The sequence below is a fragment of the Tachypleus tridentatus genome, chromosome 4 (assembly GCF_004210375.1).
Source record: "Tachypleus tridentatus isolate NWPU-2018 chromosome 4, ASM421037v1, whole genome shotgun sequence".
Classification (NCBI taxonomy): Eukaryota; Metazoa; Arthropoda; class Merostomata; order Xiphosura; family Limulidae; genus Tachypleus; species Tachypleus tridentatus.
The window spans coordinates 7142772-7168350 of record NC_134828.1 but is presented as its reverse complement, the minus strand read 5'-3'; the positions used below and the strand labels follow the sequence as shown (position 1 = coordinate 7168350).

General features: G+C 30.2%; 1 protein-coding gene and 1 long non-coding RNA gene across 2 annotated transcripts; one reads left to right on the top strand and one right to left on the bottom strand.

Annotated features, from left to right (window-relative positions):
* Window positions 1–704: 704 nt before the first annotated feature.
* Window positions 705–5513, top strand: LOC143248517 (uncharacterized). Its single transcript, XM_076496937.1, has 5 exons — window positions 705–830; window positions 1593–1767; window positions 3711–3859; window positions 4609–4735; window positions 5091–5513. Exons 1-5 carry the CDS (start codon window positions 779–781, stop codon window positions 5242–5244), a joined length of 657 nt encoding a protein of 218 aa, XP_076353052.1. The 5' UTR covers window positions 705–778; the 3' UTR covers window positions 5245–5513.
* A 1557-nt stretch (window positions 5514–7070) lies between these two features.
* LOC143248223 (uncharacterized) lies at window positions 7071–11298 on the bottom strand. The gene is made up of 3 exons (XR_013026822.1): window positions 11215–11298; window positions 10478–10626; window positions 7071–7582 (listed from the first exon to the last, which is right to left on the bottom strand). It is a non-coding gene; the product is annotated as an uncharacterized LOC143248223 (long non-coding RNA).
* Between the last annotated feature and the right edge of the window lie 14281 nt (window positions 11299–25579).

Genomic DNA, 25579 nt, shown 5'->3' with positions numbered 1-25579 from the left:
AAGATGTTTTAAGAGTATATGGGAAACATTAACGTTGATAACGTCTTTAGCATTATTTATGTAACATATGTATGTGAACTAGTTCATTATGTTTGTAATATTTCTATGTAAAATCTGGTTTATAAATATTATTACAGAGCCTAGATAATCTTTAAAATTGATTTAATGTTTCGTGGAGATATTTCATCTTTATTAAAATATTATTACTTATGTTCTTTCGTAAATCTAGGAATTTTTGTTTATTGTATTCAGTTTTATTAAAATTTTATTTTATCATGGAAATATATTACAGGGTATCAGTGCAAAACGCTGTCTGGATGTTCACTCAACACAGACACTAAACACTTGGAGAACAATCAACACTATTATAAGTCTCTGTTGTTGTCACAGTTATCTAACTAACAGGTTCATGTTACTTTGACACCAGTCGTAGTTTTAATGTATACCCGAAGTTCTTCCAAACAAATATAATTTTTTCTGTTTAATTAGCAACATTTTTATGACCTTTTTTTGTATGAATACTAACCCTACCTCAGTTCATTACTGTAACATAACTTGCTGCTCGTTTAGTGGTATCGAATTTCCCAACCTTCTAATGTGTTTGTTTTTATCTGCTTTTTTTTCACTTCCGATTCGTAATTAATTTTGAGTTCACTTCCTTGTTCGGTGACTATATAATGTTATGTTAAGCTGAGCTGCATTTAGAATAGTATTGGAACTTAAGAAGCTAGTGAGAAAATACAGGAATTTACAGTTCTTTTCTTTCATATTTATCAAAATGAACGTTTATAGAAGATTTTGGTTTTCTTTGATGGTCACTTTACTTTCAGGTTCGTCTTTCAATGTTTTCTGTCATACATTTGAAGGACTAGTTATTACAATTAGTAGTTATTACAGTTATTACAATTAGTAGTTATTACAGTTATTACAATTAGTATTTATTACAGTTACAGTTATTACAATTAGTAGTTATTACAGTTACAGTTATTACAATTAGTAGTTATTACAGTTACAGTTATTACAATTAGTAGTTATTACAGTTATTACAATTAGTAGTTATTACAGTTATTACAATTAGTATTTATTACAGTTACAGTTATTACAATTAGTAGTTATTACAATTAGTAGTTATTACAGTTATTACAATTAGTATTTATTACAGTTACAGTTATTACAATTAGTAGTTATTGCAGTTACAGTTATTACAATTAGTAGTTATTACAGTTACAGTTATTACAATTAGTAGTTATTACAGTTACAGTTATTACAATTAGTATTTATTACAGTTACAGTTATTACAATTAGTAGTTATTACAGTTACAGTTATTACAATTAGTAGTTATTACAGTTACAGTTATTACAATTAGTATTTATTACAGTTACAGTTATTACAATTGGTAGTTATTACAGTTATTACAATTAGTATTTATTACAGTTACAGTTATTACAATTAGTAGTTATTACAGTTATGGTGTTAATATCTGTTTCAGGTAGCATCTCTGTCACTAATGCCGGTGTTATAGTGTTAATATCTGTTTCAGGTAGCATCTCTGTCACTAATGCCGGTGTTATAGTGTTAATATCTGTTTCAGGTAGCATCTCTGTCACTATTGCCGGTGTTATGAAACTTACGGAAAATTGTGGAGCCAGAGAGACACGTCACAAACTTCACGAATCCGAACAATGTGTTAACTTGAAAGCCGAACTACGAGACCTGTACACTTCTCCCTTTACAATCGATACAACAAAACCCTCCAGATTATGCGAGTAAGTAACTCAGCCTCTCTGATGTCTTTCTTAACCACTACTAAGTTGAGATAATTAATTTAAAATAATTTCCAATTAGTGATTGTATTTATAGTGATGAGGAAGTGATCAGAGTGCATATTTTCATTATCTGTCATGTTTACAAACGTACAAAGATACAATAATGTGAAAAACAATCTCTCTGAACTTGTATCCTGAAATCAATGAGTCACTTAACTATTTCATATCTCTTGTTAGTAAATATTAGCTGTGTGAAATCATTCAAGTGAGCAAAATCTATCGTTTAACGTAACAGTAATATCTAAAAGTAATATACAATTGTAACAGTATTTTGTTTTTATTATTAATTATTTGATTGTTAGCTAGCATCATAAATATTATATTTTGTAAACGTAGGTTCGTTAGTAATGTTGGTATAGTTATTTAATTAATATACAAAACAGGATGTTTTCTGTGTATAGAGACGTTTTCTACTCTCACACAACCAATCTTGGCATGCACCCTTACCCAGGGTCTGAGTGTTGACCTTTCATGTTAATAGTCTATTTACTGATCTAAAACTGGGCATGCACCCTTACCCAGGGTCTGAGTGTTGACCTTTCATGTTAATAGTCTATTTACTGATCTAAAACTGGGCATGCATCCTTACCCAGGGGTGGAACTCTGTCTGAGTGTTGACATTTCATGTTAATAGTCTATTTACTGATCTAAAACTGGGCATGCACCCTTACCCAGGGGTGGAACTCTGTCTGAGTGTTGACCTTTCATGTTAATAGTCTATTTACTGATCTAAAACTGGGCATGCACCCTTACCCAGGGGTAGAACTCTTTGTCTGAGTGTTGACCTTTCACGCTAATAGTCTATTTACTGATCTAAAACTGGGCATGCACCCTTACCCAGGGGTGGAACTCTTTGTCTGAGTGTTGACCTTTCACGTTAATAGTCTATTTACTGATCTAAAACTGGGCATGCACCCTTACCCAGGGGTGGAACTCTTTGTCTGAGTGTTGACCTTTCATGTTAATAGTCTATTTACTGATCTAAAACTGGGCATGCACCCTTACTCAGGGGTGGAACTCTGTCTGAGTGTTGACCTTTCATGTTAATAGTCTATTTACTGATCTAAAACTGGGCATGCACCCTTACCCAGGGGTGGAACTCTGTCTGAGTGTTGACCTTTCATGTTAATAGTCTATTTACTGATATCAATCATCTACCTAAGGGACGGTCCTCCGTTATAGTGTCAAAGAAGATGGAAAGCACATTGGGATTTTTACACAATCCACCGTGTCATTCTCTGGAGACCCTGTGTCTTCTCCGTACGTTAAACGGATACGTTAACTAGTATATATTATATATACTATTATATTTTTATAAAGTCTCCCGCTGGTACAGCGGTAAATCTATGGAGTTACAGCACTAAAATGAGGGGTTTCGAGTCCCCTCGATGGATTCAGCAAATATTCCGATGTGGCTTTGCTATAAAGAAACACACTCATTTATTATTATGAGAATCATTTCGTGCTGTTTTTTACATCTATTATCTTGGTAACATACATCTTGAATTAAAGACTAAAATATTGTCAACAGAGATGACAGTATTGAATAACTAAACAATATATTGTTGTAGTCATGAATTAAAGTGGCATATTAACCCCCACTTCTGTATTAATAGGTATATCTACTACTATATTAACCCTCGCTTCTATATTAATAGGTATATCTGCTACTATATGAACCCTCGCTTCTGTATTAATAGGTATATCTACTACTATATTAACCCCCACTTCTGTATTAATAGCTACATCCACTACTAAGTTAACCTTCACTTTCCATCGATGTAGGTACCTCGTTATTATCAGCAGTCCATCATAATTCCCAATAGAAGTGTCTCAGATCCTTCAGTTATTAAAATATATAATGATTTATCGTTTTGCATCAGATTTTTCTACCATATCCATAATTGTACCAGAGTCTTTCTAACAATGGAATGCTTGACAGAGAAAGAAAAGTTAAATTTTGAGAACTGGAGAAGATTATTAAATGCAGAATTAAATTATCTATGTGAAAACAACCAACTGATCTTGGCAAGTGAGTATGTTTAATACACTTGTAATGGTTACATGTTAACCATAATGTTTAGGGACAACCAGTGATCTTCTGGTCCATCTTTATAGTATTATATTCTAAATAAAACTAAAACTATCAAATAAATATAAATATTAGAGCCAGTTCTTATTACTCGTATATATATCAAACTTTTGTTAAAATTTTTTGTCTTCATAAATCCGAAAAGAAGGCCTTCTAAAGGCCAACTACACTTTCAGAACAATGAAACTGTCTCAGTAAATCAAACAGAGAAAATGTCCCAAGAACACGAAACGTTTAATATCAGTGTTAACTAAAACATACAAATCTAAAGAATTTTATTTAACAATTATTCTAATTATTATAAGTTTTTAGGTAACCTAAGTAATTAGGACGTATTTACAGATAAATTAGTTAATTACAACGTGTTTAGAGATAAACTGTGTAATTAGAATGTATTTACAGATAAGTAACTAAAATGTATTTATACATTCCACGTAAACAACAGTAACAAGTAAAAATTTTAGGCCATTAAAGCCATCAAATGTGTAGACATAACAATTATCAGCGTTTCATTAAATACATCAGAAGTGTAGACATAACAATTATCAGCTTTTCATTCAAGACATCAGATGTGTAGACATAATAATTATCATCGTTTTATCTGTGTCAACAGTTCACTATTGTAATTTTCAACATTCATTAGTTATGTTTACTGTGTTAATAAAGGTTTTTGGTTTACTTTTTAACAGCACTTATCAATGGGAATGCGTCTTCCTGTGATGTGAACACCAACAACAAACATGATGAATGTGTTGATAAATTATTAACTTTTATAAAAAATTTCCAACGTATGTTCCACATGTCATCAGATTGTAGGTAAGTTTGAACTTCTGTAGGTAATAATTAATGTATTGTAACAACAATATAGTCAAAATGTTCAAACCGTAGGTGTTCACAAACAAACAAGAAATCTCTTCAAACAACAAGTTTTGATGTGTTTGTTCTTATTGTAATACTTATATCTTGAATATTGTAATTTGTTACTACTTACTCAGGTGTGATTTCACAAATCATCACATGTCCATAAATGTATTTATTTTTAATATTTTGCAGTGTTCACGTTATGGTTAAAGGTTTATTTAACATGCTCAGCTATAAATCTGAAGGTTATAACCTATTGTATAGGTTCGTGTTCATCAAATAAACTGTCACATTCATTTTATTTTTACAGAATAGCTGAAGACGCTTTTGGATGCATCGACACTATATTCACCACTTGTAGCCAGGACGTCAGAGATATTTACAAGGGTTTAATTGAGACTTTCATGGAAGAATCCAATTGTTTTGAAAACCTTGGTTTTCCTTTGAAATTGAAGATGTTTTAAGAGTATATGGGCAACATGAACATGATAACGTGTTTTACTATTGTTTATCTAAAACATGGATATGAACTAGTTCATTATGTTTGTAATATTTCTATGTAAAATCTGGTTTATAAATATTATTACAGAGCCTAGATAATCTTTAAAATTGATTTAATGTTTTGTGGAGATATTTCATCTTTATCAAAATATTATTATTTATCTTCTGTCGTAAATCTAGGAATTTTTGTTTCTTGTATTCAGTTTTATTAAAATTCTCCTAATCTTGCAAATGTATTACATTGTATTTATTATTAATCCCAAACCATATTTGAATGTTCATTCAACACGAATATTACGAAGTCTCAATAGTAAGTTGCACGGCCGTCATTGAGAATAACTGCAAACATTCACTTTGGCATGGTTGATATAAGCATTTGCAGAAGGTTCACTGAAATGTTATTCCAAGTGGTGAAGATGGCTTCACGAAGATCACTGTTTGGAATTGACGTCCATTTCTATAAACTTCCCTTGCCATCCACCCCCAAATATTTTCAGTGGGGTTCAGTTCGGGCGAACACGCTGGATGGTCCAAAAGAATTACGTTATTCGCCATGAAAAAGGACAAAGGTCATTTCCACACAAGCGAGGGCCTTCAGTCAATAAGGATGCTTTCTCCAACATGCCAATGTAGCCAGCTGCTGTTTGACGCCCCTGTATTAGCTCCATTGTTCCATGGAAGGACAAAGCACCCCAGATCATGATGGAACCTCCTCCACTATGTCGTGTAGAAAATGTCTCCGGTGGGATATCCTTATCGTGCCAGTAACATTGGAAGCCATCTGAATCATCCAGGTTAAATTTTTTCTCATCAGAGAACAAAACCTTCTTCCACTTTTCTACATCCTATGTTTGGTGCTTCTCAGCAAAGTTTAACCGAGCTGTTTCGTGGTGTGGAAGGAGGCATGGCCTTTGAAGACATGTAAGGTTTTTTAAAGCCTTTCTCTTGTAGATGCCGTCTTATTGTTCTTGAGCTGCATTCTGTGTCCGTAAGGGCCTTATTCTGGTTCGACGATCAGCTGGTGTCTTGCTGGACAACCCGTCGAATCCTCCTGCTCAACGCCGGCAACATTTTCTTGGGCCGACAACTTGAAATTCTCGTTCCGTATCCCTCGGGGTCTTTTGAGAAATTTACAACAACAGTTTTACTACATCCAACCTCACCAGTGATGACACGTTGAGAGAGACCTTGCTTTTGCAGCTCGACAATTCTGCCACGTTCAAACTCTGTCAACGTTTTAGCCTTTGCCATGTTTTTACCCAATGTAACACAAGAGATGTCAGTGGGAGATGTTGACAACGCTAATGCTTGAACACAAATGACTAAATTTCGTTACGTGTTTACCGATTTACGTTTCGTTTCAGTATGGTCTTAAACTTTTGACCAGCTAGTATTTAGGCTAATTTCATAGTGTTCACATTTTCCCTATCAAATGCTAAAAAAGTTTTTTATTTATTTTATCTTTTCTTATTTTCATCTTTTGAAGCTCTACAGTCGTAAGTGGTTGAGTTTAAAAACGCAAAATGCATATTTTTCTTTATGTTCATTGGACTTAAGATTTTGGCCAGCAGTGTATATTATAATATAGAAGTTCAAAACTGATACATTTGATATAAATCGGTAAAATTAATCTGAATTATCCGTCATCCCAAAAACAAAACGAATTATTGAAAGATAAAACCATCAAAGTGAGCAACAAATTAAGCAGATACGTTTAGTTTTTACGTATGAGAGCAATGACATTAACAATAAAACATGGTTCACAGTTTACAGAAGTTCTCCGATAATGTAATCGTAAAGGATGGGTTATTCCTTATATGTGACACAGGAATCTGTTAGCTATGGAAGAATCAAAGTAAATATAGGTCTTGTAACTTGATAATTAAAATAATGTAAACAATTACATGGAACATTATATTTTAAAAACTAAGCACTGAAAATCAAGTAATATATTCAACACACCCAACAGCTCTTAAAACTTTCTGAGGTTTTATGAACGTTTGGTAGAATCACTCACATGCAATTGCTACTTTTGATAACTTCTTAAAAACTTTAATTACTCATGAATTAAAATCTAATTTAAGAAAACACAGGTATCGCCCTCTATGTTTCCTTAATTGGAACAACATACTCATTGCCCACATACTCTTAAAATATCTTCAATTTCAAAGGAAAACCAAGGTTTTCAAAACAATTAGATTCTTCCATGAAGTCTCAATTAAACCCCTATAAACATCTCTGACGTCCTGGCTACAAGTGGTGAATATAGTGTCTATACATCCTAAAGCGTCTTCAGCTATTCTGTAAAAATAAAATGAACATGACAGTTTATTTGATGAACACGAACCTATACAATAGGTTATCTGTTCAGTGTCTACTACTGGTATAGAAACCCGGGATTTATGAACCTTCAGAGTTATAGCTGAGCATGTAAGATAAACCACTAACTATAACATGAACACTGCAAAATATTAAAGAATAAATAAATTGATGGACATGTGATGATTTGTGAAATCACACCTGAGTAAGTACCGTGTTTCTCCGAAAATAAGACAGGGCTTATATTAATTTTCACTCCAAAATATGACACTAGGGCTTATTTTCGGGAGATGTCTTATTTTGATATATTAAAAAAATGAAGTTACAAAGTAAAACTATTAAACTAACCATTTAAAATAAACTATTATTAAACTAACTGATTAATACTTAAACAAACTAATTAACTAACTATTAAACTAATAAATAAATTAATTTTTTTTTTATTTCTTTCCTCTTCCTGACACTCTTAACTAGGGCTTATTTTAAGGGTAGGGCTTATATTAAAACTATCCCCAAAAATCACGGTCATATTTTATGGGTAGGTCTTATTATCGGAGAAACACGGTATCAACGTTTCATTAAATACATCAGAAGTACAGATATAAAAATTATCAACGTTTCATTAAATACATCAGAAGTACAGATATAAAAATTATCAACGTTTCATTAAATACATCAGAAGTACAGATATAAAAATTATCAACGTTTCATTAAATACATCAGAAGTACAGATATAAAAATTATCAACGTTTCATTAAATACATAAGAAGTACAGATATAAAAATTATCAACGTTTCATTAAATACATCAGAAGTACCGATATAAAAATTATCAACGTTTCATTAAATACATCAGAAGTACCGATATAAAAATTATCAACGTTTCATTAAATACATCAGAAGTACAGATATAAAAATTATCAACGTTTCATTCGAGACATCAGAAGTACAGATATAAAAATTATCAACGTTTCATTCGAGACATCAGATGTACAGATATAAAAATTATCAAAGTTTCATTAAATACATCAGAAATACAGATATAAAAATTATCAAAGTTTCATTAAATACATCAGAAGTACAGATATAAAAATTATCAACGTTTCATTCGAGACATCAGAAGTACAGATATAAAAATTATCAACGTTTCATTAAATACATCAGATGTACAGATATAAAAATTATCAACGTTTCATTAAATACATCAGATGTACAGATATAAAAATTATCAACGTTTCATTAAATACATCAGATGTACAGATATAAAAATTATCAACGTTTCATGTGAGTGAATAGTTCACTTTTGTAATTTTCAATGCTCATTAGTTACGTTTAATGTGTGTAATGAAGGTTTTTGTTATTTTTTAATTTTCCAACATAATTTCTCAATGGAAATGGAACATACTGTGATTTGTACACAGAAAACACTATGATAAATGTGTTCAGAAAACATTATTTTTATATATATTTCCATAATTCCATATACATTTAGATTGTAGGTAAGTTTGAAATCCTACAGATAACAATTAATACATTATAACAACTGTAGAGTTAAACTGTACAGACTGTGTATGTTTACAAATAAACAAGAAATCATTTCAAACAACGTGTTTTGATAGAGGCTGGTCCATAACAGTTCTTTAGGTATTCTTCGATAGATTGTTTAGGCAGAGTATTCATTATGAAACGTTGTAGAATGGACGACAACTGCCTGTTGTGGAGACACAAGTGGAGAGGATGATGTTTCGAAATTCTTCTGTCTTTCCTCTTCAGGTCTACACTTGTGTCTCCACAACGGGCAGTTGTCGTCCATTCTACAACGTTTCATAATGAATACTCTGCCTAAACAATCTATCAAACAACAAGTTTGATGTTTTTGTACTTATTGTAATAGTTATACCTTGAATATTGTAATTCGTTAATACCGTGTTTCTCCGATAATAAGACCTACCCATAAAATAAGACCTAGTGTGATTTTTGGGGATAGTTTTAATATAAGCCCTACCCTTAAAATAAGCCCTAGTTAAGAGTGGCAGGAAGAGGAAAGAAATAAAAAAAATTAATTTATTAATTAGTTTAATAGTTAGTTAATTAGTTTGTTTAAGTATTAATCAGTTAGTTTAATAGTTTAATAATAGTTTATTTTAAATGGTTAGTTTAATAGTTTTACTTTGTAACTTCATTTTTTTAATATATCAAAATAAGACATCCCCCGAAAATAAGCCCTAGTGTCATATTTTGGAGTGAAAATTAATATAAGCCCTGTCTTATTTTCGGAGAAACACGGTAATTTTTATATCTGTACTTCTGATGTATTTAATGAAACGTTGATAACTTCTGATGGCTTTAATGGCATAAAATTTTTACTTGTTACTGTTGTTTACGTGGAATGTATAAATACATTTTAGTTACTTATCTGTAAATACATTCTCATTACACAGTTTATCTCTAAACACGTTGTAATTAACTTATTTATCTGTAAATATGTCCTAATTACTTAGGTTACCTAAAAACTTATAATAATTAGAATTATTGTTAAATGAGGTTCTTTAGATTTGTATGTTTTAGTTAACACTGATATTAAACGTTTCATGTTCTTGGGACACTTTCTCTGTTTGATTTACTGAGACAGTTTCATTGTTCTGAAAGTGTAGTTGGCCTTTAGAAGGCCTTCTTTTCGGATTTATGAAGACAGAAAATTTTAACAAAAGTTTGATATATATACGAGTAATAAGAATTGGCTCTAATATTTATATTTATTTGATAGTTTTAGTTTTATTTAGAATATAATACTATAAAGATGGACCAGAAGATCACTGGTTGTCCCTAAACATTATGGTTAACATGTAACCATTACAAGTGTATAAAACATACTCACTTGCCAAGTTCAGTTGGTTGTTTTCACATAGATAATTTAATTCTGCATTTAATAATCTTCTCGAGTTCTCAAAATTTAACTTTTCTTTCTCTGTCAAGCATTCCATTGTTAGAAAGACTCTGGTACAATTATGGATATGGTAGAAAAATCTGATGCAAAACGATAAATCATTATATATTTTAATAACTGAAGGATCTGAGACACTTCTATTGGGAATTGTGATGAACTGCTGATAATAACGAGGTACCTACATCGATGAAAAGTGAAGGTTATCCTAGTAGTAAATGCAGCTATCACTATATAAGTGAAGGTCACCCTAGTAGTGAATGTAGCTATTAATATAGAAATGAGGGTTAAACTGGAAGTGAATGTTGATATGAAAGTGCAGCTTACCGTAATAGTTAATGTATTTATTAATGTGACGTTTAGTCCGTTAGTCAATGTAGTTATTAATACAGGTAACAAACATGTTTACAGTGTGCCATGTTTATATGACTCGTATTATTAGACACATGTGAGTTTGTAAACATGGTATTAAAATACAATACACACACATAGCAGACCCTTTTCATTGGGAATATAATCATTGATTAGAAGTCATTTTCAATTAATTTTTTTCACATATTTCTCTCTTAAGCTGTTAAAAAAGAAATATCCGAGTATGAGTTATCTACTGGCATAATTTGGAGTTGCTTATAAGAAGATAGATAAATGTTTATATGAGAATTGTAACTTACCAAAACAAAAACGCCATAATCAGTCATAGGCGCTAGTCAAAAGTGAAACCATTGAAGAATAGTGTCCCATGACGTCATTAACTATAAGACGTGAAGCCCACTGTTATCAGCAGGTAGTAAGGTTTCTCTTTATTTGGTAATATTTGTAGATGTGTCTGTTTCTATCTTATCGGTTAAAGAAATACAATCGTAAACCTGGTATTAAGTTCTAGAACACCTGTTCTCCTACAATATGTGTTTATAAGGTTAGTTTGTTTTTGTTTGTTTTTGTGAATTTCGCAAGACTAGTGTGAGACTAGAAGGAAGGCAGCTAGTCATCTCCACCCACCGCCAACTCTTGGGCTACTCTTTTACCAACGAATAGTGGGATTGGCCGTCACATTATAACGCCCCCCAGGGCGGTGGGTGGTGATGACTTTCTGCCTTCCCTCTAGTCTTACACTGCTAAATTAGGGACGGCTAGCGCAGATAGCCCTCGAGTAGCTTTGTGCGAAATTCAAGAAACAAAATAAAAACAAAGATTTCACGTAACGAGAAAGGTAACTAGTCCTCACACGCAAGTTTTTCCGCTGAAGTTATAGGACGTGTTCGTAGAATTACATGTAGTAACTTAATTCACTGACGTCACACAGTTTGTAATGTTCGAAATCTATAAACGCTTCTGATCAAATATCTGTAGTGTTCGGATTAATAGGCGTTTTTCACGGATATACCTTCCAAAGTTTAAAGTATTGTGACTATAGCTTATCAAAATAATTTATATAACGGTCTCTGCGTGTTTCGATTTATAAAGAGTTTCGTTGGTAACAAAACTGGCAGTCATTAATGTTTACAAAACACACGTTGTGGATTCCTGCACTCAAGAATCTTGTACAAATTCAGAGAAAATACGAGATCGCTAAGTGTTTCAGTTGTTTTTGTATCTAACTGTGTACGAAGGCAGTGTAACAATAATAAGAATCGAAAAGTTGACAAACATTAATCTAAGCTTAATTTAACATCACACGCTGTTTTGTTGGCCTTTAAATCGAACCATTACAAATATAGCTTACAAAAATACCTTGATTCATTAATTTACTTATAGGTAATGAAACTTCATTAATTAAATGTTAGTTAATATTCTGAGGAAGTCCAAATTGTTTGCTTCTTAACAAACTGGACCATATAAGGTGTTTTCTGATTTGTCATGAAGTATTTGTTTACAAGAGAATGCAAAAGAAGTGTCTTAACATTAACCACTAGGGCAATAACAAGTGATATTAATCATTAGGTTAGTGTTACACGACATTAAAATCTAAGATATGTACAGTTTACAAGGTTGAAAGTGTGTTTTAAACAATGTGAAAGTGGTTCTATAGCCTATAGAAATGGATAGTATTGTATGTATGTTTAGTTTTTAGAATGGAGAAAATTTTTTTTTGAAAAATTACTGCGTTACTATCATTGGTGCGATCGTTTTCAAATAAAAATATAACGATAAAGAAGGTTTTTCTAGTTAAATCAATTAACTAGAAATAAATTAAAGCAATATATTTATACAGACTTTATCTTCAGTAATAATGTTAAAACAACACGAGTTGGAAGGTAGTTTCATTGTATCTAGAAATACTGAATTATCATTTATAATACAGCATTGTTAATTTACTAGTTTGTTATATATTTTAATGTAACACGCTACAACAAATAAAACAATTTCAATATATCGAAGAGATGTCTTGCAGGTAACTGTGACAACAACAGAGACTTATAGAAATGTTGTTCCAGATGTGATTAGTGTTCAGGTTGAATGAACATCCAAACATGGTTTGGTATTAATAATAAATACTTTATAATACATTTGCAAGATTATGAGAATTTTAACATTTCTAAATAACTAAAACATACAATTTATACATTTACGAAAGAAAAGTAACAACATTTTGATAGAGACGATAAAGCTCTCTGAAAGATTATCTAGGCTACGTGATAATATTTATAAACCAAAGTTTACATAGAAACATAATGAACTAGTTCATATCCATGTTTCAGATAAACAATACTAAACACGTGATAACATACTCTTATAACATCTTCAATTTCAAATGAAAAACGAAGGTTTTCAAAACAATTAGATTCTTCCATTAAAGTCTCAATTAAACACCTATAAACATCTCTGACGTGAGGGTTTTATGAATCTTTACAGTTACAGCTAAGCATGTTAACTGAACCATTAACTATAACGTGAACGTATTAAAATATTAAAAATTAAATAAATGAATGAACAACTGATTTTATGAAATCACACCTGAGTAAGTAGTAACAAATTACATTATTCAAGGTGTAAGTATTACAATAAGAACAAAAACATCAAATTTGTTGTTTGAAGAGATTTATTGTTTGTTTGTTGTTAAGTGCAAAAATATACAATGGTATATCTATGCTCAGCCAACCGCGGGTATCGAAACTTCATTTTCAGTGTTACAAGCCCCCAGATTTACCGTAGTGCCACCGACTAGCTATTTCAAAAGGTTTTTATTAGAATTAATTTTCTATAATTTAATAGGTATCCTAACTACCCTCAGCCCTTTCTTCGTATTCATTTATTTCTTTATTTCATAATTTCTGACAAAACTTTACAAATAGGTCATCTATACATCACCGTCTTTAATTTTGAACTGATAGACTGGCTACAACCAACCTTTGTATCATCGGATAATGTAGAATTTCACCGTCACTTTTATATTACGAACATGTTCTCACAGACCGTGGTGTATTTTCTTGGCAACAGGTTGGAAACAAAGAATCATTAGATCCACAACTCGGGCACATTAACTAAAAGGCCACGCCTGTTGTGTATTTTTTTTCCTGCCAGATTTAAAACTCATTACATGGATTCTCTTTTACAAATATTTTAAACAATGTAGAATTAAGAATTGATCAGTATAAAAAAAATTATTAAACATATTTATGTGTTTCTTACCTTATACTTTAAGTGTAATAACACTGAAAGTAACCGTAAAACAGTAACAGTGATGGTAACCATAAAACAGTGACGGTGAAAGTAACCATAGAACAGTAACAGTGATGGTAACCATAAAATAGTAACATTGATGATAACTGTAAAACAGTAAGAGTGATGGTAACCGTAAAACAATAAGAGTGATGGTAACCGTAAAACAGTGGCAGTGATAGTAACCATAAAACAGTGACGGTGAAAGTAACCATAGAACAGTAACAGTGATGGTAACCATAAAATAGTAACATTGATGATAACTGTAAAACAGTAAGAGTGATGGTAACCGTAAAACAATAAGAGTGATGGTAACCGTAAAACAGTAACAGTGATGGTAACTATAAAACAGTAACAGTGAAAGTAACCATAGAAGAGTAACAGTGATGGTAACTATAAAACAGTAACAGTGAAAGTAACCATAGAAGAGTAACAGTGACGGTAACTATAAAACAGTAACAGTGAAAGTACCCATTGAATAGTAACAGTGATGGTAACTATAAAACAGTAACAGTGAAAGTACCCATTGAATAGTAACAGTGATGGTAACTATAAAACAGTAACAGTGAAAGTACCCATTGAATAGTAACAGTGATGGTAACTATAAAACAGTAACAGTGATGGTAACCATAAAACAGTAACAGTGATGGTAACTATAAAACAATAACAGTGAAAGTACCCATTGAATAGTAACAGTGATGGTAACTATAAAACAGTGACAGTAAAAGTAACCATAGAACAGTAACAGTGATGGTAACTATAAAATAGTGACAGTGAAAGTAACCATAGAACAGTGACAGTGAAAGTAACCATAGAACAGTAACAGTGATGGTAACCGTAAAACAATAACAGTGATGGTAACCGTAAAACAATAACAGTGACGGTAACTGTAAAACAGTGACAGTGAAAGTGACCATAAAACAGTAACAGTGATGGTAACCATAAAACAGTAACAGTGATGGTAACTATAAAATAGTGACAATGAAAGTAACCATAGAACAGTAACAGTGATGGTAACTGTAAAAGAGTGACAGTGAAAGTAACCATAGAACAGTAACAGTGATGATAACTGTAAAACAGTAAGAGTGATGGTAACCATAAAATAGTAACATTGATGATAACTGTAAAACAGTAAGAGTGATGGTAACCGTAAAACAATAAGAGTGATGGTAACCGTAAAACAGTGGCAGTGATAGTAACCATAGAACAGTGACAGTGAAAGTAACCATAGAACAGTAACAGTGATAGTAACTGTAAAAGAGTGACAGTGAAAGTAACCATAGAACAGTGACAGTGAAAGTAACCATAGAACAGTAACAGTGATGATAACTGTAAAACAGTAAGAGTGATGGTAACCATAAAATAGTAACATTGATGATAACTGTAAAACAGTAAGAGTGATGGTAACCGTAAAACAATAAGAGTGATGGTAACCGTAAAACAGTGGCAGTGATAGTAACCATAAAACAGTGACGGTGAAAGTAACCATAGAACAGTAACAGTGATGGTAACCATAAAATAGTAACATTGATGATAACTGTAAAACAGTAAGAGTGATGGTAACTGTAAAACAATAAGAGTGATGGTAACCGTAAAACAGTAACAGTGATGGTAACTATAAAACAGTAACAGTGAAAGTAACCATAGAAGAGTAACAGTGATGGTAACTATAAAACAGTAACAGTGAAAGTAACCATAGAAGAGTAACAGTGATGGTAACTATAAAACAGTAACAGTGAAAGTACCCATTGAATAGTAACAGTGATGGTAACTATAAAACAGTAACAGTGAAAGTACCCATTGAATAGTAACAGTGATGGTAACTATAAAACAGTAACAGTGATGGTAACCATAAAACAGTAACAGTGATGGTAACTATAAAACAGTAACAGTGAAAGTAACCATAGAACAGTGACAGTGAAAGTAACCATAGAACAGTAACAGTGATGGTAACCGTAAAACAATAACAGTGATGGTAACCGTAAAACAATAACAGTGACGGTAACTGTAAAACAGTGACAGTGAAAGTGACCATAAAACAGTAACAGTGATGGTAACCATAAAACAGTAACAGTGATGGTAACTATAAAATAGTGACAATGAAAGTAACCATAGAACAGTAACAGTGATGGTAACTGTAAAAGAGTGACAGTGAAAGTAACCATAGAACAGTGACAGTGAAAGTAACCATAGAACAGTAACAGTGATGGTAACCATAAAACAGTAACAGTGATAGTATCTATAAAACAGTGACAGTGAAAGTAACCATAGAACAGTAACAGTGATAGTAACCATAAAACACGTTCTGTTATAACTGAGTCATTAAGCACTGTTTTATGTGTTCTCTTAAATAACCTGCACTTTTCTTTTATCAGTTATATCAACAACACTTCATGTGAACCTACATATATGAATAGAAATATCACACTTTATGTTTAATGGTTTATATCAACAAACATCATTGGTTATATCCATAATACTTCATCTAAACCCACATATATAAATAAAAATATCACACTTTCCCTTGAGTGGTTTATATCAACAAACATCATTGGTTATATGTACAACACTTCATCTCAACCTACATATATGAATAGAAATATCACACTTTCTGTTTAATGGTTTATATCAACAAACATCATTGGTTATATCCATGATACTTCATCTAAACCTACATATATGAATAAAAATATCACATTTTTCCTTGAGTGGTTTATATCAACAAACATCATTGGTTATATCTATAACAATTCATCTCAAACTACATATATAAATAAAAATATCACACTTTCTTTGAGCGGTTTATATGTTCATATAAAGATATATCACACTTTGGATGTTCTCATTTCGTATAATTTGAAGTTTTTCGAGACGTTCTAAACAAACTCGCAACGTTCTCTTGGTTGTTTTCACACAAGTATCATAACACGTGCTATTCTTTTCTATGTTTTAAGAGTTGACGTTTCTGTCTCTATCAACCATTTGATGGTTTCTAATATCTTTATACAGTCATGGATATGGTTCAGAAATATTATGTAAAAAGACGATACATTATATATGAGGACAATCTATGGATCTGAGAAACTTCTGTTGTGCATTATCATGGACTCAAAGCGAGGTACAATCATGATTAGAAGTGGATAGTGATTAACCTAATAGTGAATGTGTCAATTAATACAGAAGCGAAAGTAGGCTTACAGTGAATATAGCTATGAATATAGAAGTGATGGTTAATTTAATTATTAGTAAAGGTTAGCTTCTAAGTTAACCTTCACTTATGTAGCTATCAGTAAAGAAATGAAGGTTAATCTAGAAGTGAGTGTAGCTATTACTATAGAAATGAAGGTTAACCTAGAAGTGAGTGTAGCTATTACTATAGAAACGAAGGTTAACCTAGAAGTGAGTGTAGCTATTAGTAAAGAAATGAAGGTTAACTAAGAAGCGAGTGTAGCTATTACTATAGAAATGAAGGTTAACCTAGAAGTGAGTGTAGCTATTACTATAGAAATGAAGGTTAACCTAGAAGTGAGTGTAGCTATTACTATAGAAATGAAGGTTAACTAAGAAGCGAGTGTAGCTATTACTATAGAAATGAAGGTTAACCTAGAAGTGAGTGTAGCTATTACTATAGAAATGAAGGTTAACCTAGAAGTGACTGTAGCTATCATTATAAAAGTGAAAGTTAATAAAATAGTAGATATAGTTATTAATACAAATAACAAACATGTTTACATAACTCTTATTATAGGAACATGTGTTGGTTAGTAAACATCACATTAAAATATAATACACACACGGAACACTTCCTCAACATTATAAACGTAAGTATTACCATAATGTTGAAATTTACATTCTGTAATGGCATGGAAGAATTAGCCCCATAAAATTGAAAAGATGACAAAGTATTCTTTTGTCTTAACACTTGTGTATAGTACTGTAGGTATGTAAGTATTGTTAATTTTCCATTTGCTTGTTAAGTATTTTAAAATTAAGTTAATCGTGACCAGTATACTACAGTCATTACTCAGTACGTGTGTTGCAACAATTGTACAAAATAATGACTGAATGTATGATCGAATAGGCCTAAGTTTATATGCAAAAACGGCTCGTTTGGGTTGAGAAAATATTTTACATATTTTTTATAATACACACACAATTTTATGTAAAATATTTTCTCGACCCAAACGAGCCGTTTTTGCATATAAATTTCTCTACAAGTGGGTTTCTCGACATCACTGAGGCCTATGTTTAGTAGCGGTACGACTGTTAACACTACTATCTTAATATTCAACATATTTTCGGGTCCGACATGGCCAGGTGGTTATTTAACATCTTATTAATGTTGAACATACTTTCAGTAATGAGCATTTACTGCTACCTCTTATACTATTTTTTTTAGAAACAGTTAACATATTTGTAAATAATTATAAATTAGAATATCCCGTTTTCTCCTAGGTTTCCAAGACAAGATAAACATTTCTTCAAAAATGGATTGTTGTTAAACATTGAAAGAAATGAACTAAATCAAGTATTCATACATCTGTAGCAACCTTGGAACGGTCCAAGTTTCTTTGAGGATTAAAACCATCAGTGTTAGCAGTCTTCTGATTAGAATGTTAAAGTCAAACACTAAGATAAATCACGTTTATTTCAGAATCCAAATTTGATAACTAATTCATATTAACTTAAGACTTGCATACCATTTTATTTTTCCAAAATACAATGTTTGGAGTCAATTTTCAATTGATAACATGTCAATGATGGAGGGACATTAATTAATTACTGTTAACTATAAGATGTCAATATTGGAGGGACATTAATTAATTACTGTTAACTATAAGATGTCAATAATGGAGGGACATTAATTAATTACTGTTATCTATGAGATGCCAATAATGGAGGGACATTAATTAATTACTGTTAACTATAAGATGTCAATAATGGAGGGACATTAATTAGTACAGTTAACTATAAGATGTCAATAATGGAGGTACATTAATTAATTACTGTTATCTATGAGATGCCAATAATGGAGGGACATTAATTAATTACTGTTAACTATAAGATGTCAATAATGGAGGGACATTAATTAATTACTGTTAACTATAAGATGTCAATAATGGAGGGACATTAATTAATTACTGTTATCTATGAGATGCCAATAATGGAGGGACATTAATTAATTACTGTTAACTATAAGATGTCAATAATGGAGGGACATTAATTAATTACTGTTATCTATAAAATGTCAATAATGGAGAGACATTAATTAATTACTGTTAACTATAAGATGTCAATAATGGAAGGACATTAATTAATTGCTGTTAACTATAAGATGTCAATAATGGAGGGACATTAATTAATTACTGTTATCTATGAGATGCCAATAATGGAGGGACATTAATTAATTACTGTTAACTATAAGATATCAATAATGGAGGGACATTAATTAATTGCTGTTATCTATAAGATGTCAATAATTATATAGAAAAATCAGATTTTTTAATGAAATATTATTTCTAAAGATGTGTTTGAAAATAGTCTGTTTCATTACTAGGGTGAGTGCAAAGTGATTTTATCTTATGATTGAAAAAACTGTTCTTCATCCCAAGAATCTCAGATATTTGCATAATTTATGAAACCCACTACATGCATTTCAAATATTTGTTTTCAATACGACTATTTTTATTTTATTTTATAAACCCTAACTTTGTGGAGTCTGTCACTTAACCAACCTCATAACCATCACAAAGAAATTAGGAAATTTAAATTATGCTTTCTTTGTACTAGAATGAATACATATTATAACATGAAAACACAACTGTTTAGTTTAAGTAGTTTAAGTCTCATAACACTGTATATGAACATACATATTAATTTTTTTTCTATACTGACTTCCAGTCATGCTTATCTAACATTACATAACTTGCACTAACGTGGTATGTGTGCACTCGGGGTCACGTATCCATTAATATAAAATCGACCTTTAGTCTTCCCTATGTTTGCTGTATTTTAGTGGACAATATTTTTGGAATATATAGTCACATTTCAATTATTAAAATATTTTTCTTAAATTATAGAACAATAAACCATGAAGGTAAAGCAAACAATTTTCTTCTTGCTACAATCTTTTACGTGGTTATTTAATATGTAGATTGTTTAAGATCTGCTATTTAGAATGTAGATTTTTTTAAGAAATGTTATTTAAAATGTATATTGTTTAAGGGGTTATAGTTAAAATGCAGATTTTCTAAGACATGTTATTTAAAATATAGATTTTATCAGATACTGTACTTAAAATGTAGATTGTCTAAGACCTTTTCTTCAAAATGTAGACTGTCAAAGATATTTTATTTAAAATCAAGATTGTCAATGATATGCTATTTAAGATGTAGTTTGTTGAACACGTGATTTAAAATGTAGGTTGCTTAAGACCTGTTATCTTAAATGTAGACTGTTGAAGACGTGTTATTTAAAATACAGATTGTTTAAAACCTGTTATTTAAAATATAAATTGTCTAAGATACGTTATTTAAAATAGAGATTGTCTAAGACATGCTATTTTAAGTGTATATTGTCTGTGATATATTATTGAAAATTTTTATTGTCTAAGACATGTTATTTAAAATGTAGATTGTTTAAGACCTGTTATCTAAAATATAGACTGTCTAAAATATGTTATTTGAAATGTAGATTATCGAAGATATATTATCTAAAATGTAGATTGTCTAAGACATATTATTTAAAATGTACATTGTCTAAAACATATTCTAAGTTTTTGTTTGATTGTAAGAGTAGGATAAATTCGTGAAAGTAACCATAATATTGTCAACTTTGTCTTTTCGTCGTGGGAATTTGTATGCAGATTTCACTAAATGATTTTGTTAATATTTGATTATTTCCTGGAAATGTGTATATTTGCTAACACCTTTGTTATGTTAGGAATACAGTTTTGTTATCTACATAAATAATGACCTTAGTATCCATTCTATATTTAAATAATTCTTTCAAATCATTCTTTGATGAAACTTAAACTTTGGGAAAGTGCTCAAGTGTGATGAATAAAAACCAAATAAAAGTCAAATCAGTTGAAGTGTGCAACAAGTTAATATTTCACGTTAGTCAAATGTTGGTCCTAATTTTGAGAATTATCATCAGAGTTCTGAAGTTAGCAGTCGTTGAGTGTGTGTTTTTTCTGTTATTTTTCTGTTTGCTGTTATTCTAAATTAAGTACAAAGCTACACAATAGGCTATCTATGCTCCGCCCACCACGGGTATAGAAACCCGGTTTTTAGCGTGGTAAGTCCGCATACATACCGCTGAGCCACTAGGGGGGGCTTTCCGTTTGTTTTTGTCTCCTTTTTAGTGAACCACAGTGGCCCTTGGATCCAGTAAAGTCGTGATAACAAACAATTTCCAGACAGGAAATGTTAAAAACACGAAAATAAGAGCGTGACAATTAGAGCTGCGAGATTAGATATTATAACGTAAAGTATTAGAACGACCAGAAAAACACTGTATTATGATTAGATATTATAACGTAAAGTATTAGAACGACCAGAAAAACTGTATTATGATTAGATATTATAACGTAAAGTATTAGAACGACCAGAAAAACACTGTATTATGATTAGATATTGTAACGTAAAGTATTAGAACGACCAGAAAAACACTGTATTATGATTAGATATTATAACATAAAGTATTATAACGACCAGAAAAACACTGTATTATCATTAGATATTATAACATAAAGTATTAGAACGACCAGAAAAACACTGTATTATGATTAGATATTATAACGTAAAGTATTATAACGACCAGAAAAACACTGTATTATCATTAGATATTATAACGTAAAGTATTATAACGACCAGAAAAACACTGTATTATGATTAGATATTATAACGTAAAGTATTAGAACGACCAGAAAAACTGTATTATGATTAGATATTATAACGTAAAGTATTATAACGACCAGAAAAACACTGTATTATGATTAGATATTATAACGTAAAGTATTATAACGACCAGAAAAACACTGTATTATGATTAGATATTATAACGTAAAGTATTATAACGACCAGAAAAACACTGTATTATGATTAGATATTATAACGACCAGAAAAACACTGTATTATGATTAGATATTATAACGTAAAGTATTAGAACGACCAGAAAAACACTGTATTATGATTAGATATTATAACGTAAAGTATTATAACGACCAGAAAAACACTGTATTATGATTAGATATTATAACGTAAAGTATTATAACGACCAGAAAAACACTGTATTATCATTAGATATTATAACGTAAAGTATTATAACGACCAGAAAAACACTGTATTATGATTAGATATTATAACGTAAAAGTATTAGAACGACCAGAAAAACACTGTATTATGATTAGATATTATAACGTAAAAGTATTATAACGAGCAGAAAAACACTGTATTATGATTAGATATTATAACGTAAAGTATTATAACGACCAGAAAAACACTGTATTATGATTAGATATTATAACGTAAAAGTATTATAACGACCAGAAAAACACTGTATTATGATTAGATATTATAACGTAAAGTATTAGAACGACCAGAAAAACACTGTATTATGATTAGATATTATAACGTAAAGTATTATAACGACCAGAAAAACACTGTATTATGATTAGATATTATAACGTAAAGTATTATAACGACCAGAAAAACACTGTATTATGATTAGATATTATAACGTAAAGTATTATAACGACCAGAAAAACACTGTATTATCATTAGATATTATAACGTAAAGTATTATAACGACCAGAAAAACACTGTATTATGATTAGATATTATAACGTAAAGTATTAGAACGACCAGAAAAACTGTATTATGATTAGATATTATAACGTAAAGTATTATAACGACCAGAAAAACACTGTATTATGATTAGATATTATAACGTAAAGTATTATAACGACCAGAAAAACACTGTATTATGATTAGATATTATAACGTAAAGTATTATAACGACCAGAAAAACACTGTATTATGATTAGATATTATAACGACCAGAAAAACACTGTATTATGATTAGATATTATAACGTAAAGTATTAGAACGACCAGAAAAACACTGTATTATGATTAGATATTATAACGTAAAGTATTATAACGACCAGAAAAACACTGTATTATGATTAGATATTATAACGTAAAGTATTATAACGACCAGAAAAACACTGTATTATCATTAGATATTATAACGTAAAGTATTATAACGACCAGAAAAACACTGTATTATGATTAGATATTATAACGTAAAGTATTAGAACGACCAGAAAAACACTGTATTATGATTAGATATTATAACGTAAAGTATTATAACGAGCAGAAAAACACTGTATTATGATTAGATATTATAACGTAAAGTATTATAACGACCAGAAAAACACTGTATTATGATTAGATATTATAACGTAAAGTATTATAACGACCAGAAAAACACTGTATTATGATTAGATATTATAACGTAAAGTATTAGAACGACCAGAAAAACACTGTATTATGATTAGATATTATAACGTAAAGTATTATAACGACCAGAAAAACACTGTATTATGATTAGATATTATAACGTAAAGTATTATAACGACCAGAAAAACACTGTATTATGATTAGATATTATAACGTAAAGTATTATAACGACCAGAAAAACACTGTATTATCATTAGATATTATAACGTAAAGTATTATAACGACCAGAAAAACACTGTATTATGATTAGATATTATAACGTAAAGTATTAGAACGACCAGAAAAACTGTATTATGATTAGATATTATAACGTAAAGTATTATAACGACCAGAAAAACACTGTATTATCATTAGATATTATAACGTAAAGTATTAGAACGACCAGAAAAACACTGTATTATCATTAGATATTATAACGACCAGAAAAACACTGTATTATGATTAGATATTATAACGTAAAGTATTAGAACGACCAGAAAAACACTGTATTATCATTAGATATTATAACGTAAAGTATTAGAACGACCAGAAAAACTGTATTATGATTAGATATTATAACGTAAAGTATTATAACGACCAGAAAAACACTGTATTATGATTAGATATTATAACGTAAAGTATTATAACGACCAGAAAAACACTGTATTATGATTAGATATTATAACGTAAAGTATTATAACGACCAGAAAAACACTGTATTATGATTAGATATTATAACGTAAAGTATTATAACGACCAGAAAAACACTGTATTATGATTAGATATTATAACGTAAAGTATTATAACGACCAGAAAAACACTGTATTATGATTAGATATTATAACGTAAAGTATTATAACGACCAGAAAAACACTGTATTATGATTAGATATTATAACGTAAAGTATTATAACGACCAGAAAAACACTGTATTATGATTAGATATTATAACGTAAAGTATTATAACGACCAGATAAACACTGTATTATGATTAGATATTATAACGTAAAGTATTAGAACGACCAGAAAAACACTGTATTATGATTAGATATTATAACGTAAAGTATTATAACGACCAGAAAAACACTGTATTATGATTAGATATTATAACGTAAAGTATTATAACGACCAGAAAAACACTGTATTATGATTAGATATTATAACGTAAAGTATTATAACGACCAGAAAAACACTGTATTATCATTAGATATTATAACGTAAAGTATTAGAACAACCAGAAAAACACTGTATTATGATTAGATATTATAACGTAAAGTATTAGAACAACCAGAAAAACACTGTATTATGATTAGATATTATAACGTAAAGTATTATAACAACCAGAAAAACACTGTATTATGATTAGATATTATAACGTAAAGTATTATAACGACCAGAAAAACACTGTATTATGATTAGATATTATAACGTAAGGTATTATAACGACCAGAAAAACACTGTATTATGATTAGATATTATAACGTAAAGTATTAGAACAACCAGAAAAACACTGTATTATGATTAGATATTATAACGTAAAGTATTATAACGACCAGAAAAACACTGTATTATGATTAGATATTATAACGTAAAGTATTAGAACGATCAGAGAAACACTGTATTATGATTAGATATTATAACGTAAAGTATTATAACGACCAGAAAAACACTGTATTATGATTAGATATTATAACGTAAAGTATTATAACGATCAGAAAAACACTGTATTATGATTAGATATTATAACGTAAAGTATTATAACGACCAGAAAAAACACTGTATTATGATTAGATATTATAACGTAAAGTATTATAACGACCAGAAAAACACTGTATTATCATTAGATATTATAACGTAAAGTATTAGAACGAC